The 14179-nt window shown below is 47.4% G+C and overlaps 1 protein-coding gene across 3 annotated transcripts in view; it reads right to left on the bottom strand.

Moving 5' to 3' along the window:
• Window positions 1–14179, bottom strand: part of GOLM1 (golgi membrane protein 1) — a 55482-nt gene that overhangs the window by 39088 nt on the left and 2215 nt on the right. For 2 of the 3 annotated variants that reach the window (XM_046023978.1, XM_046023979.1), the window contains exons 2-3: window positions 4658–4805; window positions 2651–2830 (exon numbers count right to left, since the gene is read on the bottom strand). In XM_046023978.1, coding sequence (XP_045879934.1) covers window positions 2651–2830; window positions 4658–4786 — 309 coding nt within the window. In that variant the 5' untranslated portion in view covers window positions 4787–4805. Of the gene's footprint in view, window positions 1–2650; window positions 2831–4657; window positions 4806–5568; window positions 5640–14179 lie in introns of those variants that run through there. The other variant, XM_046023980.1, reaches the window with a different exon arrangement.

The raw sequence follows: 14179 nt of genomic DNA, 5'->3' as shown, positions 1-14179 counted from the left end.
GAGCTAAGAAAACAGACCCAGAGAATTTAAGTGACTTGCCTAAAATCACAGAGCTGAGGAAAACAGGAGTGAACTCAGGTCTGTCTGAATGGACAGCCCATGTGTTTTACTACTACACCAAGCTATAGCTAAAATCCTCCTGGAGCTAAGGGACTAGCCCCCACCCTCAAATTAGAAGAACTTTCTATCGGGGCACCTGGGTGGCTCAGTGGGTTAAGCCGCTGCCTTCGGCTCAGGTCATGATCTCAGAGTCCTGGGATCAGTCCCATATCGGGATCTCTGCTCAGCAGGGAGCCTGCTTCCCTCTCTCTCTCTCTCTCTGCCTACTTGTGATCTCTCTCTCGCTGTCAAATAAATAAATAAAAAAAATCATAAAAAAAATTAAAAAAATAAAAAAAAAAAGAAGAACTTTCTATCACGTATTTTAAAGGTTAAAAACGTTCTTCCCCAGTGGCTCTCTGTCCCACTTTCAAATACGTATTTCACCCTCTTGACTGGGACTTCCAAATTTTCTATAGCTAAGCTGCTTGTTGCAAATACAACAGCCTTCCCCACCCCATTCCCAAGCAGTCTGGAGTGGAAGGGGCGGGAGAGCTAAGTCCCCTTTTAAAAAGAAGCCATAAAGCTGAAGCATTAAGAACCAAGGTGAAACAGTCACCTCATTTCTGGCTGGAAGATATTCCCACTCATCTCTTCCTCTATAGAGAAAGGTGTTCAGAAACCTCAGTCATATTTCAAAGAATTCCAAGTTTGTGCTCTTATCTCCATGTCAGATTATACTCAAATGAACCAGCATATCTATCTTGAGGACTCACCTGTGGGATGATGCTCCATGGACTGCATTACCAAATTCTCTGGACCAAATGCTTGTGTGCTCAGCGTGCTCTCTGAGGGGTCTGCCCACCCAATACGGAAGCCCGGTTGTTTGCAGCCCATCTCACAGGGGTCTGGAGCCAAATTAGTGCAAACACCACCAAAGCAGAATGCCCACGAGCTGAAATTCACCTGCAACCTCTTTTCCTTCTCCCCACCCAAAACATGCACCCGCACTTTCATGCAACACACAGAAACACCGGGAAGCTTGGAGGAGAATGAACAGAGAGATTATCACTCCCCAAATTTGGGATTTCGCAGGGTAGTGGAATTTCGGAAAGCATTTGGTAGACTGATGGGAGTTACGAAAACAGGTATTCACAAGCGACAAGCCAACACCACACACAGCCACACAGCCATACTATCTTCTATTGCTACCATTTCAAAAAGGAAAAATTTTAAAGTAAAAACCAAAAAAAGCCAGAGGCTCAGAGTAAAAGACAATCCTTCCTCAGGAAGAGAGCAGAACTTTCAGGCACTGTCATGTGGATGCAGAGGGGTGTGGCAGCAGGCAGGCAGTCACAGGAAACACCCTCCTCATTCTCCTCCCTCCCTGAGGATGGGACAACAGGTTCTAGACCACAGCTGGGCCGGGAGGAAGCACTCAACCATCCCAGACACCAGCCCCTCCCACGGACCCCCAGCCCAGCAGGGGAGCCCATCTCAGCCCAGGCCCTCCCTCCTGGGAGCCCCCACCCCAGCCGCACACTCCCCAGTAACCAGGCAGCGGCCAGTGGCCAGACACGGTCTCTGCACATCCTACAAAGCCCAGACGAAAATGCTGCCAACTTTGCTCCTGGAGAATACACTCTCCTTTTTCCCAGAAACAAGCCTGAAGGGGCTCTGTCTGTGTACACACTGTGAGCCATGTCCTACTGCAGTCAGTTACGGGGACTGAAGGAGTATAAATAGCATCACCCGCAAAATGAAGAAACATTAGGAAGCACTTCACTATAAAATGGGAGGCCCCGCAAATGAAAAGAGCATTTCTCCAAATCAAAACCACGCGAGCGATCACCTTCCACGCGTCAGAACGGCTAAGATCAAAGAGACGAGAACTAAAGGTGCTGCTGAGGATGCGGACGGACGGGAGTCCTCGCGCACGGCAGGCGGGAAGGCGTGTGGGTGCTGCCGCGATGGAAAGTGGGATGGAGCTTCCTCAGAAAAGTAAAAGTGGAACGACCGTAGGATCCAGCAACTCCACTGCTGGGTATGTACCTGAACAGAAACACTGCTCTGAATGGATACAGGTACCCCACGTGCCCTGCCGCGTTATTCACAACAGCCAAGGGATGGGAGGAGCCCAAGTGTCCATCGACAGAGAACGGATAAAGTGTGTTCACACACACACACACACACACACACACACACACACACAGGAATACGACGCAGTCACAAAAAAGCAGGAAGTCTTGCCATTTGTGACAACACAGATGGACTTGGAGGGCATTACACTAAGTGAACTAAATCTGAGAGGGGCAAACACGCCGTATGATTTCACATGCATGTGGAAAGGCTCACGGATGGAGAGCAATCCAGTGGTGGCCGGAGGGGAAGGGCTGGGGGTTGAGTAATGCAGGGGACGGGGATGACGAGGGACAAACGTGCAGGCCTAAAGAAGACAGGGACGCAAAGAACACAGGGAACCGCTGACACGTGACCTGCTCCCCTTCATCACACGAACGCCCTCCCCACCGCTCCTCCCAGCCAAAGAATTCAGCGGTGTCCCAACTGGCATCTGGAATAGAACTAAGGGGGGGAACAGAGCAGGTCTTGCCTTTTCGTCCTGGTAGATCTTGTTGACGCTCTCCAGCTGCGAGTCGTGGCTGGACTGGATTCGGTCGAGCTGCTCCCGCTGCTTTTCCAGCTCTCCCTGGAACTCGTTCTTCTTCAGCTCTACCGCGCCCCTCTCCGCAGCCGCCCTGCGGACCCGGCCCTCCAGCTCCAGGATCCGGGTCTAGGAGGACAGCACAAAACATGAGGGGAAACCCCAAGCTGTCCCTGAAGACCTGGCGGCCGGAAGGAGTTCCCTCTGAGAAGCCGGCTCCGGGGCCCAGAGCCAGCAGCAAGCCCTTTGCAGGAGGTGTGCTCCCAGGCCCTGTGGGCAGTGCTGCGGGGCCCTCCTGGGTCCCCTCCCCAGCCCCACACTCCCCAGTTCCCATTCCACTCCTCCTTTCTAGCCAGGCAGCAGCCTGGGGCCAGACACGTTCTCTGCATGTCCTGCAAAGCCCAGATGGAATTTCTGCCAACTCTGCTCCTGGAGAATAAATTCTTCCTCCTAAAAGTGTGCCTGAAGGGGTTCTGTCTGTTAAGAACAATCCTGGAAATCAACTGTACAGAAGCTATAATTTTTCCCAGGGAAACCATATTACAAATAGAGAAAGTCACTTCTCTGGGCTTCTCGGGCACCCCAGCTTATCTCTCAGGAAATACCGCCACGTCCCTCCTGGGGAGTCTGAGGCCTGTAGGAGGGAAATCCATGAAGTGCCTCCCACTTCCCCAGGTGCTCAAATATTTAGTTCCCATTGCCCTCCCGCTGACAGAACACTCAACCCTTTGGCAGACAAAACCTCTCAGAACAGATTCAGTTCTCTAACTCGGGACCCCAAGCCCATGTCTGCCAAGAGACCAGCTCCCGTGGAAGCTCCCAGGAAAGCGGGGTCGCCTGGGGCCGGCTGGGACAGGGGCAGGGTTTCAGGGCTGAGAGCCCCAGCTCTGCTGGAGAGGAAAGGCTGGGCTGGAATCCCAGCTCCTGGTGTACTGCTCCTGTCTGTATCAGGATCTGCGTGCCTGGGAAGGGGGTGATGAAGTCCCAAGCTCACAGAGTTTGTTTTGTGTCCTAGAGCAGAGAGTGTATATAACGCCCTGTTAAAGAAAAATCACTCGGACCCTTGTGAAAACAGGAAGGAAGATTTCCTTCAAGGCTCCCGCAACAGGGGTCTGTGCAGGAGAGGAGAGAACCGGCTCCACTCTGAACCCAGCAGAGGCAGCTACGGGTTTGCAGCCAACAGCAGAGTGAGGGGCCAGTGGGGGGAAAGTGTCAAGAGGGGACCTCAAGGGCAGGGAGATTTCTTGCTAAAGGCAGGCAAGGACTCAGACATCAGCAAGAGGGAGGAGGTGCCTGATCAGATATTGAGGGGTGGAGAGGATATAGCCAGATTTTTTGCTAAGTGGGCTGGGCGGGCTAAAGTGGGGATGGCGGGATGGCGAGGGAAGCCAAGACGGAGGCCTAGAGAAGAGGGGTCAGAGACACCGGACTGAAGTCTGGTCAAGGAGAGTCCCTGTCCCAGCAGCACTGTCTGACCCACAATACACAACCACAAATGGGAAAGCTAAAATTACCGTCCTTGGACTTGAACAACTGGCACCTATAGAAACACACTTCCCACAACCGTTACCCAAATACACTTCCAACACCACTCTGAGATCTCGTGTGGACTGGAGGACCCAACGGCTGTCGGGGTGATGAAGCAAGCGGCCTTTCGAAAATCAGCCCCAGGGGATCCATGAAAAACCCTCCACTCACAGGCCAAGCAGAGAGGGAACGTTCTGGGAGCCATCCTAAGTCACAGAGAGGTTGTCTCCTACCCAAGTGCAGAGTGGGTGTGGAGAGTCTGGCCTGAGCAGGGTGTGGGGATGTGGGGAGCCCCAACCTCAAGATACAGAGTGCACAAGTCGCTGAACGGTATGCCTTAGGGAGCAGCGGACACCAGGGTCCTCACACTCCATCACCCAGCGACCTTAAACATGGGAAGACACTCATGCACACAGACGAGCCAGGCACCTGGAGATCGACGCTCCGGGAGCTGGCGATCCAGTAGTTGAAGCCCAGGACAATGATGCAGGCCACCAGGGCGGCCAGCACGAGGGGCGGCGACTTCATGCTCCGGCGCCCGTTTCCCAGTCCCATCATCTCAAAGGCTGAGGCAAATCTGCCAAACAAAACAAGCAAAGAAGCCTTTGTGCTCGCAGCCGACCGTGTCCATCCCCACCGCCAGCAGGAAGGCGTCTGTGCCTCCAAACGTGAACCTGCGGGAAAGAGAAAACCACCAGCAGGCCGGCCCCCCAGGACAGGCTGCTAGGAGGAGCACGGCCCTGGGAACCACCGCCTGCAGGGAATGTCTCCTGCACATCGGTTTCCTCTTCTGTAAAATGGCGTTAAGGGCCTTCCCCATCTTCCCCACCCCCTTCTCCCCGCCGCCTCCAGGACAGGTTAAGAAGGAATAATCTCGGGGCGCCTGGGTGGCTCAGTGGTTTAAGCCTCTGCCTTCGGCTCAGGTCATGATCTCAGGGTCCTGGGATTGAGCCCCGCATCGGGCTCTCTGCTCAGTGGGGAGCCTCGTTCTCCCTCTCTCTCTGCCTGCCTCTCTGCCTACTTGTGACTTCTCTGTCAAATAAATAAATAAAATATTAAAAAAAAAAAAAAAAAGAAGGAATCATCTCTGTGAACAGCAACAGCAAATGTTAAATGCTTCCACAACACTTTAGGGGAAAAAAAAAAAACCCATTTCTCACTGCTCCCCAAAGAGGCCTTTTTGATTGAAGTCCTAACAAGAGAGGGCTTTTTACCTTGGATAGAATTACTAAGGACATCCAAATAAAGCATTTGTTGAGCAAAGCCAGAAAGCACCCCGGAGGAGTGCAGATGCCCACTGAGCCAGCATGGACCGCCACCCCTCCCCCCCCCACACACACAGGGTGCTGCCGGCAGGTGGGCGGTGCAGGCCCAGGCTTCCTCTAAATGCTTGCTGCTCTCCCCATACGGGCCATCCACGTTAGCTAGAGAGCTGCAGAGAGCATCACCTCTGTAGAGAAAGCCAGACACAGCTTACAAAAGGGAGGTGACCAAGTTTGTTCATGGACTTCAACCCCAAGACCAGGTCTGCCTGGATACCAGCCCCAGAAGGAAGCACAAGGAAAGCCGACCTTCCCACGAGGCAGATAAAACAGGCCTTATCAGAGGAACGATGGCAGGCACCATAAAGAGAATCTCTGTGAATAGGGCCACTTTTATGCCAGGTGTGGCCCACAGTGGAAGAAAGACCTCCCAGGGACTCAACCTCCAGGTTAAAGTTCACTCAAGCAGGAACAGAGCAGAGTCCACAGGACCAGTTTTCCCCCTCTGGTGTTCCTGGTTAGGCGCTTCCATAATAATCAGGTACTAGTGTGGACGTCTAAATGGGGTAAATGAGCGCTGCCTGGAATCACCTGAAATAAAGGACCATCAGAATTCCGAAGCACAGAACTGACCTCAGCTTCCCTCACCAGCCGCTGGTCTTTCAGGGTGAGAGAGGGGAAAAAACTTTAAAAATCTATTATCAGTGGAAATCAGCAGGCCCCATACATATTAAAGGAGAGTAATGCTCAGAAATACTAAACTTCTAGAAAATTCTGTGTATCTGCAGATACATGTCCTGTATATATGTCTCCACTGCCTTATAAATGATTTTGATCACAAAAGTCTTTTTTACTCTTTTCATACTTCAAAAAGTATATACAAAACTACAGACACAACTGGGAAGAAAAGCTGCACAGTAAAGTGTGAAATTTGAAGTCTCCCTAACAGCAGCATCCTTCTATTCCAGCGGCTCTCGACCCTCACAGGACCCCAGCATCACCTGGGACCACCCAGGACCCCAGCATCACCTGCAACAGAGGCGTGGGCCCCACTCCTCCACTTCCAATTCAATGGCTGTAGAAAAGGGCCAGGTGTTGGTAGCGCTCAGTGTCCCCAGGTGATTCTAATATGCAGCAAGTCTTCTAGATGTTTCTTGATGCTTATACAAGCATCGACATACATGTTTTTAAATCCAAACAAGAGCATTCACACTGTTTTGTAAATGTCAGGAGTCACTTAATCATACTTCTTATCACACTTTTCCTCGTGGCAAATTATAGCTTGCTCTTTTCTCTCGGAAGTTCTGGAGGGGGCGCCACTGTGTGCCAGCATTTATTTAACCAGTCTCCTACAGAGGGCAATTCAGCTTATTTCCAACCACGCTGCCACGAACACCCTTGACATCCACACCTGTGTTTGCAAACTTCTATCCAGGTGTGCAAGCCCTTACACACAACTCTGAAACCCTAAATGCTGTAAAAGCATTTTGGACAACTAAACAAGGGAACGGTGAGTGAAGGACATATAGGAACCTTCTGCACTATGTTTTCAACTCGTTCATAAATCCAAACCAACTAAAAAATTGACAGATCTTACTCGATTGGCTTTCAAAGCACTTCCAATAATTTACTCTCTCACTACTAGTATGAGAACTGTTTTCTCACACAGTAACACCAAAATAAAACTTTTTAATGTTTGGCAATCCCATCAGTAATGATATTTTAAAATGCATCTCTTGGGGCACACAGCTGGCTCAGTCCGTATAGCATGTAACTCTTGATCCTGGGATGGTGAGTTTGAGCCCCATGTGGGGCATAGAACCTACTTTAAAAAAAAAAAATTCTTTAGTTATGAACATAAATGAGCACCTTTTCATTTACTGGCCATTTGTTCATTTGGTGAAATGCCTTTTTATATTCTCTGCCTATTTTTAACCTTGGGTGTTCATCTTGTTGATTTGTAAGAGCTCTTTGTATGTTAAAGATAAACAAATCTTTGGTCTTTCATGGCAATAGCTTTTATTCTCAATTTTTCGTTTGTTCTTTGAAATTTTTTGCCCATGGTTTTTGGTTATCAGTGGTGTTTTTAAAACACTCTAATTTTGCCAATCTTTTTTTTGTGTGTGTGTGTGTGTCTGGATTTTGTTTGTACTTAGAAAGACATTTTTACTCTAAGTTTAGAAATACAAAATTTGCCCATCTCTCCTCTCAACACACCTATGGTCTCATATATTTAAACCTTTCATCCACTTGGAATTCCCTTTTGATGTTAAGAATAAAAAATACAAAAAAAATAATGAAGTTTTGGTTTTATGTGTGTACATGTGTGTAATGGCTAGCTAGTTCTGTCAGCACTCTTTATGGAAAAATCTATTTTTACCTAGGGCTTTGAAAGTCTATCTTTGTCTATACTTAATTCCCTAGCAATATACTTCCGGGGGGGGGGTCCTTTTACGAACTTTTATTTTATTCCAGCAGATATAAGTCAATGGATGGGCATACTACAAGTCTGAAAAGAGTAAAAAGTCAATTCTCACTTCAAGGGAAGTATTCAGATGATCATTCAAAATGCTCCTTTCTTGAGCCAGCCAATGAAAATGTAGTGAACAGCTATGATGAGACAGGCGCCGTGCTGGCACCGAGCAGCTCAGGGCAGTGTTAAGAGAACAAACTCTGGGACCTACTGGCCAGCGTCGGACCCTCGTTCTGCCTCTTAGGAACCACAGACCTATCTGAGCATCACTGTCCTCCTCCTAAGGATACCTGAGAATTAAATGAGTTAAGATATGAAAAGTGCTTAGAACCACATCTAGCACGTAAGTAATGGCTCAATAAATTTCAACTTACTATTATTATTATTAGAGATGGAAAGATGAATAAGAAATCATTCCTAGATCTAGTGTTTTCCCCATTTTATGAAGAAAAGGTGATGAACATCGCTCTTCTACCACCTTCCGACTTTATGGGAACCAGACTTATGCGTTAGTCCTATGGACTCTGCTCTCAGTGCAGCAGTGGTAACTCCCATCCCCTGGGGCTGACTCCCTGCCACAGCACTGGGACATCCCAGATAGGACCACAGTATGACAAAAAGGGGTTCCAGGAAGCCAAACATGATTCTGGTCTCGGAAGCCCCTCACTATGGCCCAGCCCTTGGCTGGCCAGGAAGGTATGCAGCTGCTGGAGGGCACAGTTAGGGGAGTTCGGGGCTCCCAATGGCTTCAGGGCTGGCCAGCTAAGAAGGTGAGCAAGAGGAAGGGAGGCCAGCACTGAGCCTCTGGGTGGCAAGGTGCTGCAGCACTGACTTCCAGGACTACAGAAACGTCTGCAGCTGAAAACAAAAGGCCAGACACAGGTAGGAAATGAAGAGCAGGGCAGTAACTCAGAGCCAGAGCTCACAGGTGTCAGATACCATGAAGGCTCTCTTGCCCCCACCTTAGTTCTGTGGACCTAGGGGGTGATGCAGGAGACGTACTGCATCGGGTGTACTAATATTCATTATAACTGAGGCTCCAGAATGTGTTTTGTCTCATATTTGATTGTCAGTATCTGACATACCGAAAAATGATTAACTCAAATCAGCTAAACTCTGTGAAATCCCAGGTTTCCCTGGAGAAAAAGGAAGTGGATGTTTCTGCGTTAAAAGTGTCTTGATAGGGGCGCCTGGGTGGCTCAGTGGGTTAGAGCCTCTGCCTTTGGCTCAGGTCGTAATCCCAGCGTCCTAGGATCGAGCCCCGCATCGGGCTCTCTGCTCTCCCTTCCTCTCGCTCTGCCTGCCTCTCTGCCTACTTGTGATCTCTGCCTGTTAAATAAATAAATAAAATCTTTAAAAAAAAAAGTGTCTTGGTAAATTGGAAATGTGAAGAAACTGCACAGTCCTTCCTACTGGCTTAATTAAAAAAAAATTCAACCTGGGGAGCCTGGGTGTCTCAGTGGGTTAAGCCTCTACCTTCAGCTCAGGTCATGATCTCAGGGTCCTAGGATCGAGGCCCGCATCAGGCTTTCTGCTCCGCAGGGAGCCTGCTTCCTCTTCTCTCTCTCTGCCTGCCTCTCTGCCTGCTTGTGATCTCTCTCTCTCTGGGTCAAAAAAATAAAAGAAAATAATCCAACCTACTGGTTAAAATTATTATTTGCATGTTAGACAAAAAAATTTTTGTAAAAGAAGAGAAACCTCTAATAACTTTAAAAAAAAAAAGAAAAAGAAAAAGCACCTGAAAATGAGCAACCTGTCAAATATACTGGCTCCTTGAACCTGCTAGCCAAATACTTTTATTTTTTCTCATTTCCTTATTTCTACGTAGGTTTTTTTTTTTTTTTTTTTTTTTTTAAGAGAGTCAGAGAGAGCACTCAAGCCGGGGCAGGATAGGCAGAGGGAGAGAGAGAATCTTTTTTTTTTTTTAAGATTTCATTTATTTATTTGAGAGACAGCATAAGTAGGAGGTAGGGCAGAGGGAGAAGCAGACTCCCCACTGAGCAAGGAGCACTGACACCTGGGATCATGACCCAAGTGGAAGGCAGCTGCTTCACCGACGGAGCCACCAAGGCACCTTGGAGAGACAGAATCTTAACCAGGTTCTACACTCAGTGCAGAACCTGATGTGGGGCTCAATCTCGTGACCCTGAGGTCATGACCTGAGCTGAAATCAAGAGAACAAACAATGGAGCCAACCAGGTGCCCCAAGAATTTATTTTTAAGTAATCTCTACACCCAACGTGGGGCTCGAACTTACAACCCTAAGATCAAGAGTCACATGCTCTACCTCCCCATAGAGGTCTTTATTCACACAGGCAAATACTGTACATGAGAGCAATCGAATCAGAACAGCGTGTTACACCAACGTGACCCCTGCAGAAACAATACAGCTGCTCTAGCGGGAGAGTCGCACCCTTCTTCCTTCTCAGAGGAAACGGCCTCACCTGGACCTTGGAGAGTCTGAGCAGGAAGTCCACAAGGCCCTCGGCAGTGAGCAAACAGACCTGAGAACGCCCTGTTCCGCACAGGTGAAGGATTCGGTCACCAACATTTTTCTGAGGGTTTAAAAGTACTCTGCCATGCCCCAAGAATGTCCCCAAGCCAGGGGTCAGCATACCAGGCCCACAGGCCCTCTGAGGCCCGTTTTGTAAACACAGCCACAGCTGTTTTCTGGCTATGCAGCAGAGCTGATCCAAAGCTACTCGTGGGGTTATTATTCGGACTCAGCGGGTCAAAATACTACTTATCTGGTCCCTTAGAGAAGTCTGTCAACTCCTGCTCTAAACCATGAGGGTTGAATGACCAGGTCCACAGCATTCTCCTTAAATTGCTCTAAAAGTTTACCAGGAAGTGCAGAAAATCTCCTCTCACTCCCGCAATCCCCAATTATAAACATGTTTCCCCAACTCTGGAAGCTGACAGCTTATAAATGAACAAACTTCAACAACATGGTGATCGCTGTTAATAACACTGTACTGTGTATCTCAAAGTTGCGAAGAGAGTACCTCTTACACGTTCTTCGCAAGGAAAAAATGTTGTCACTGTGGTGACAGATATTAACTACATTTACTGTGCTCATCATTTTGCAACACACACCAATATTGAATCATTATGTCATACACCTAAGACTAGCATATGTCCGTTATACCTCAAACTTTTTTTGAAGAAAAAATTTTTAAAGTTCATGTGCATGACAGGGACCCTGAGTGGCTCAGTCAGCTTGGCCTCTGCCTTCAGATCAGGTCATGATCCGGGGGTCCTAGGATAGAGTCCCACACCGGGATTCCTGCTCAGCAGGGAGTCTGCTTGTCCCTCTCCCTCTGCCCCTCCCCACCCCTCCACAGGCTTGCTTTCTCCCTAACCCACTCTCCCCTCCCCCGAGCTTTCAAATAAATAGTTTTTAAAAATTCATGTGCACGTTTAGTATTATGTAGTGGAAATACCAAAGAGCGAGATGGACAAGTGAAATTCAATGAAAGGAACCAAATTTTTTTTTTTTAAGATTTTATTTATTTGACAGAGAGAGCACGCACAAGTAGACAGAGCGGTAGGCAGAGGGAGAGAGACAAACAGGCTCTCCAATGAGCAGGGAGCCCGATATGGGGCTCGATCCCAGGACCCCGGAATCATGACCTGAGCCAAAGGCAATCACTTAACCGGTTGAGCCACCCAGGCACCCCAAGAGTAACAAAATTTTATCGTGTTTTTCCAACACTTGAAATTTTCTGAAGAAAGGCCACCTCCTATGTGGATGCCAAGACTACATCTTGGCAGGAACTCCCAAATTTTCCTCCAGTTCAAGAGTTGGCAAACTGCAGCCCAAAGGCTGAATCCTGCCAGCCACCTGTTTCTGTACACTGCCCATAAGCCTAGTTTTCAGTTTGTTTTGTTTTTAAAGATTTTATTTATTTATTTGACAGAGAGAGACACAGCAAGAGAGGGAACAGAAGCTGGGAGAGTGGGAGAGGGAGAAGCAAGCTTCCCGCTGAGCAGGGAGCCCAATGAGGGGTTCCATCCCAGCACCCTGGGATCATGACCTGAGCCAAAGGCAGACACTTAACAACTGAGCCACCCAGGCACCCCAAGTTTTCAGTTTTTAAGAGCTGAAAAAATCGAAATTATAGTTCACATGTGAACAGCACATGAAATTAAAATTTGGACATCCATAAATAAAGTTTTATTAGGACACAACGACTCTTCATTTATGCCTTGTCTGCGGCTTTCAGACTGTAAGAACTGAGTCCACCAGCAAGGCACCGCATTCCGGAGGGCAAAGAAGATACTCCATTGGGCGAGGGAAGAAAATCCTAGAGCTACATTAATTTGTATCCAAAAGTGTGAGAGCAACTACGTTTCAGTAATTTAACTATCAGATAAAAATAACTTGCAAGTACATACATATACTAATTATATTAATTATTTTATACTACATAACATTATGCTAATTCTATTATACTACCATAAAATAAATATTAAGAGTGATAATAAGAGTAGAAGCTGACTCTGCATTTTAAGTCTCTCTGCTGAAGGTCACAAGTCACCACCCTCTGAGGGGCCTGAGGAACTCCTCTGACTTGGTTCAGCTCTGAGCACAGTGTGGTGGGCGGACAAATTATAACTACACTAAACCTTACAGAGACTATGAAGCTTTACCATTCATATAAAAGGCACGAACTGAATTTACTCTGATAAATGTTAAGCATGGGCAAACACAAACCCACCACTGGGAAGGCACAGGTTTCTCATGCAGTTCTGCGTTAGCCATGTCACAAAGTAAAACCTATGGTGATACAATAAATCTGACAAGAAACAGGCCAAAAATACTTACAATTCAAGGAGTGTATGAAAGAGGGGTCTACCCCCACTGTCACTAGGCATGAATCCAGCCCTGAGAGTATCCTGGGCCTTGAGATACGAGACAGTAACAACAGCACCTAACTGATAAATTTGCAACATACAGGCCAAGGCTAAACATTTGTTTAATTGAGATAATTGATACGTAACACTGAATTAATTTTAAGTTTTTGTTTTTTATTTCTTATTTATTTTTAAAGCTTTTATTTATTTGACAGAGAGATGGTGAGAGAGGAAACACAAGCAGGAGGAGTGTGAGGAGAAGCAGGCTCCCCGCTGAGCAGAGAGCCTGATAAGGGGCTGATCCCAGGACCCCAGGACTTGAGCCGAAGGCAGATGCTTAATGACTGAGCCACCCAGCACCCCAAGTTTTTGTTTTTTGAAGTAATTATAAAGATCAAAAAAGTTTAGAAACCACAGCAAACTACCACCTGTAACAACATGATGAGATTATATAGTACTCATATATCTTTTCCTCCTGTCAGGCATTAATTAATCTTCAAAATCTTAGCTAGGGGAAGTTCTATTAAAGTTCTTATAAAAATAAGATCAAAATATTGTAACAATCAGAGAAGGCATGATCGTCCCCCCCCTCCCCGAAAGTGTAGGAAATTCACTGTGTGAAACAAAGTAGACTCCCTGGGAATTTGGTAAGCATTTCTGAAACTTCAAGCCAAGTTTTCTCATGTAATGTCATCAGTAACTGGAACAGTCTAGAAAAGAAAATGACCACAACCTAAGAATGTTTTTTGTTAGAGGAAGCGGGGAGCAGGCAAATGAAATACCACTCACACTTTTCAAAGGTGAGACAAAACATATCAAGACCATTCTTTCTACTTTTGTGCACGGGGCGCACGTGCACGCACACACACAAACACACACACACACACAAAACCAAAACAAAACAAAAAACTAAGTCTTTGTTTTAGCTTTTTCTTTTCTTTTTTCTTTTCTTTTTTTTAAACAACAACCAAAAAAGAGGTGCTTCTTTTTTCCTTATCCCAATGAGGGATGTTACTTCTCACCTTAGGTCGTTAAAAAGGTAATAAAACAATACAACCACATTAAAGCCAGGGCATGGGGCCTCCCATCCCTCATCAGGGCCTCATGCCCTCCCTTTCCTGGGGCTGGCCTTCTCTGAAGGCCAGGGCAACTTCAAGCTCCCCTTCACTAAGGTACCAGCCAGGGGGCTGTGCTTCCCCAGGCTCTGCCCTTTCTACCCTTTGCGCTTCATATGCAGAAATCCTGTCTGCACAGGATTTTCAGTAAGGTCAGCAGTTTCCTCCCTGCTGGGGGGAAGGTGGCCACACAAATCCCTAGGCCAGACACAGTCAACCATCCCCACTTCTGTTTCCGCCCCAC

The sequence above is a fragment of the Meles meles genome, chromosome 11, assembly GCF_922984935.1.
Source record: "Meles meles chromosome 11, mMelMel3.1 paternal haplotype, whole genome shotgun sequence".
Lineage (NCBI taxonomy): Eukaryota > Metazoa > Chordata > Mammalia > Carnivora > Mustelidae > Meles > Meles meles.
Note: the sequence above shows the minus strand (reverse complement) of the source record. Positions and strands in the feature narration are given on the sequence as shown.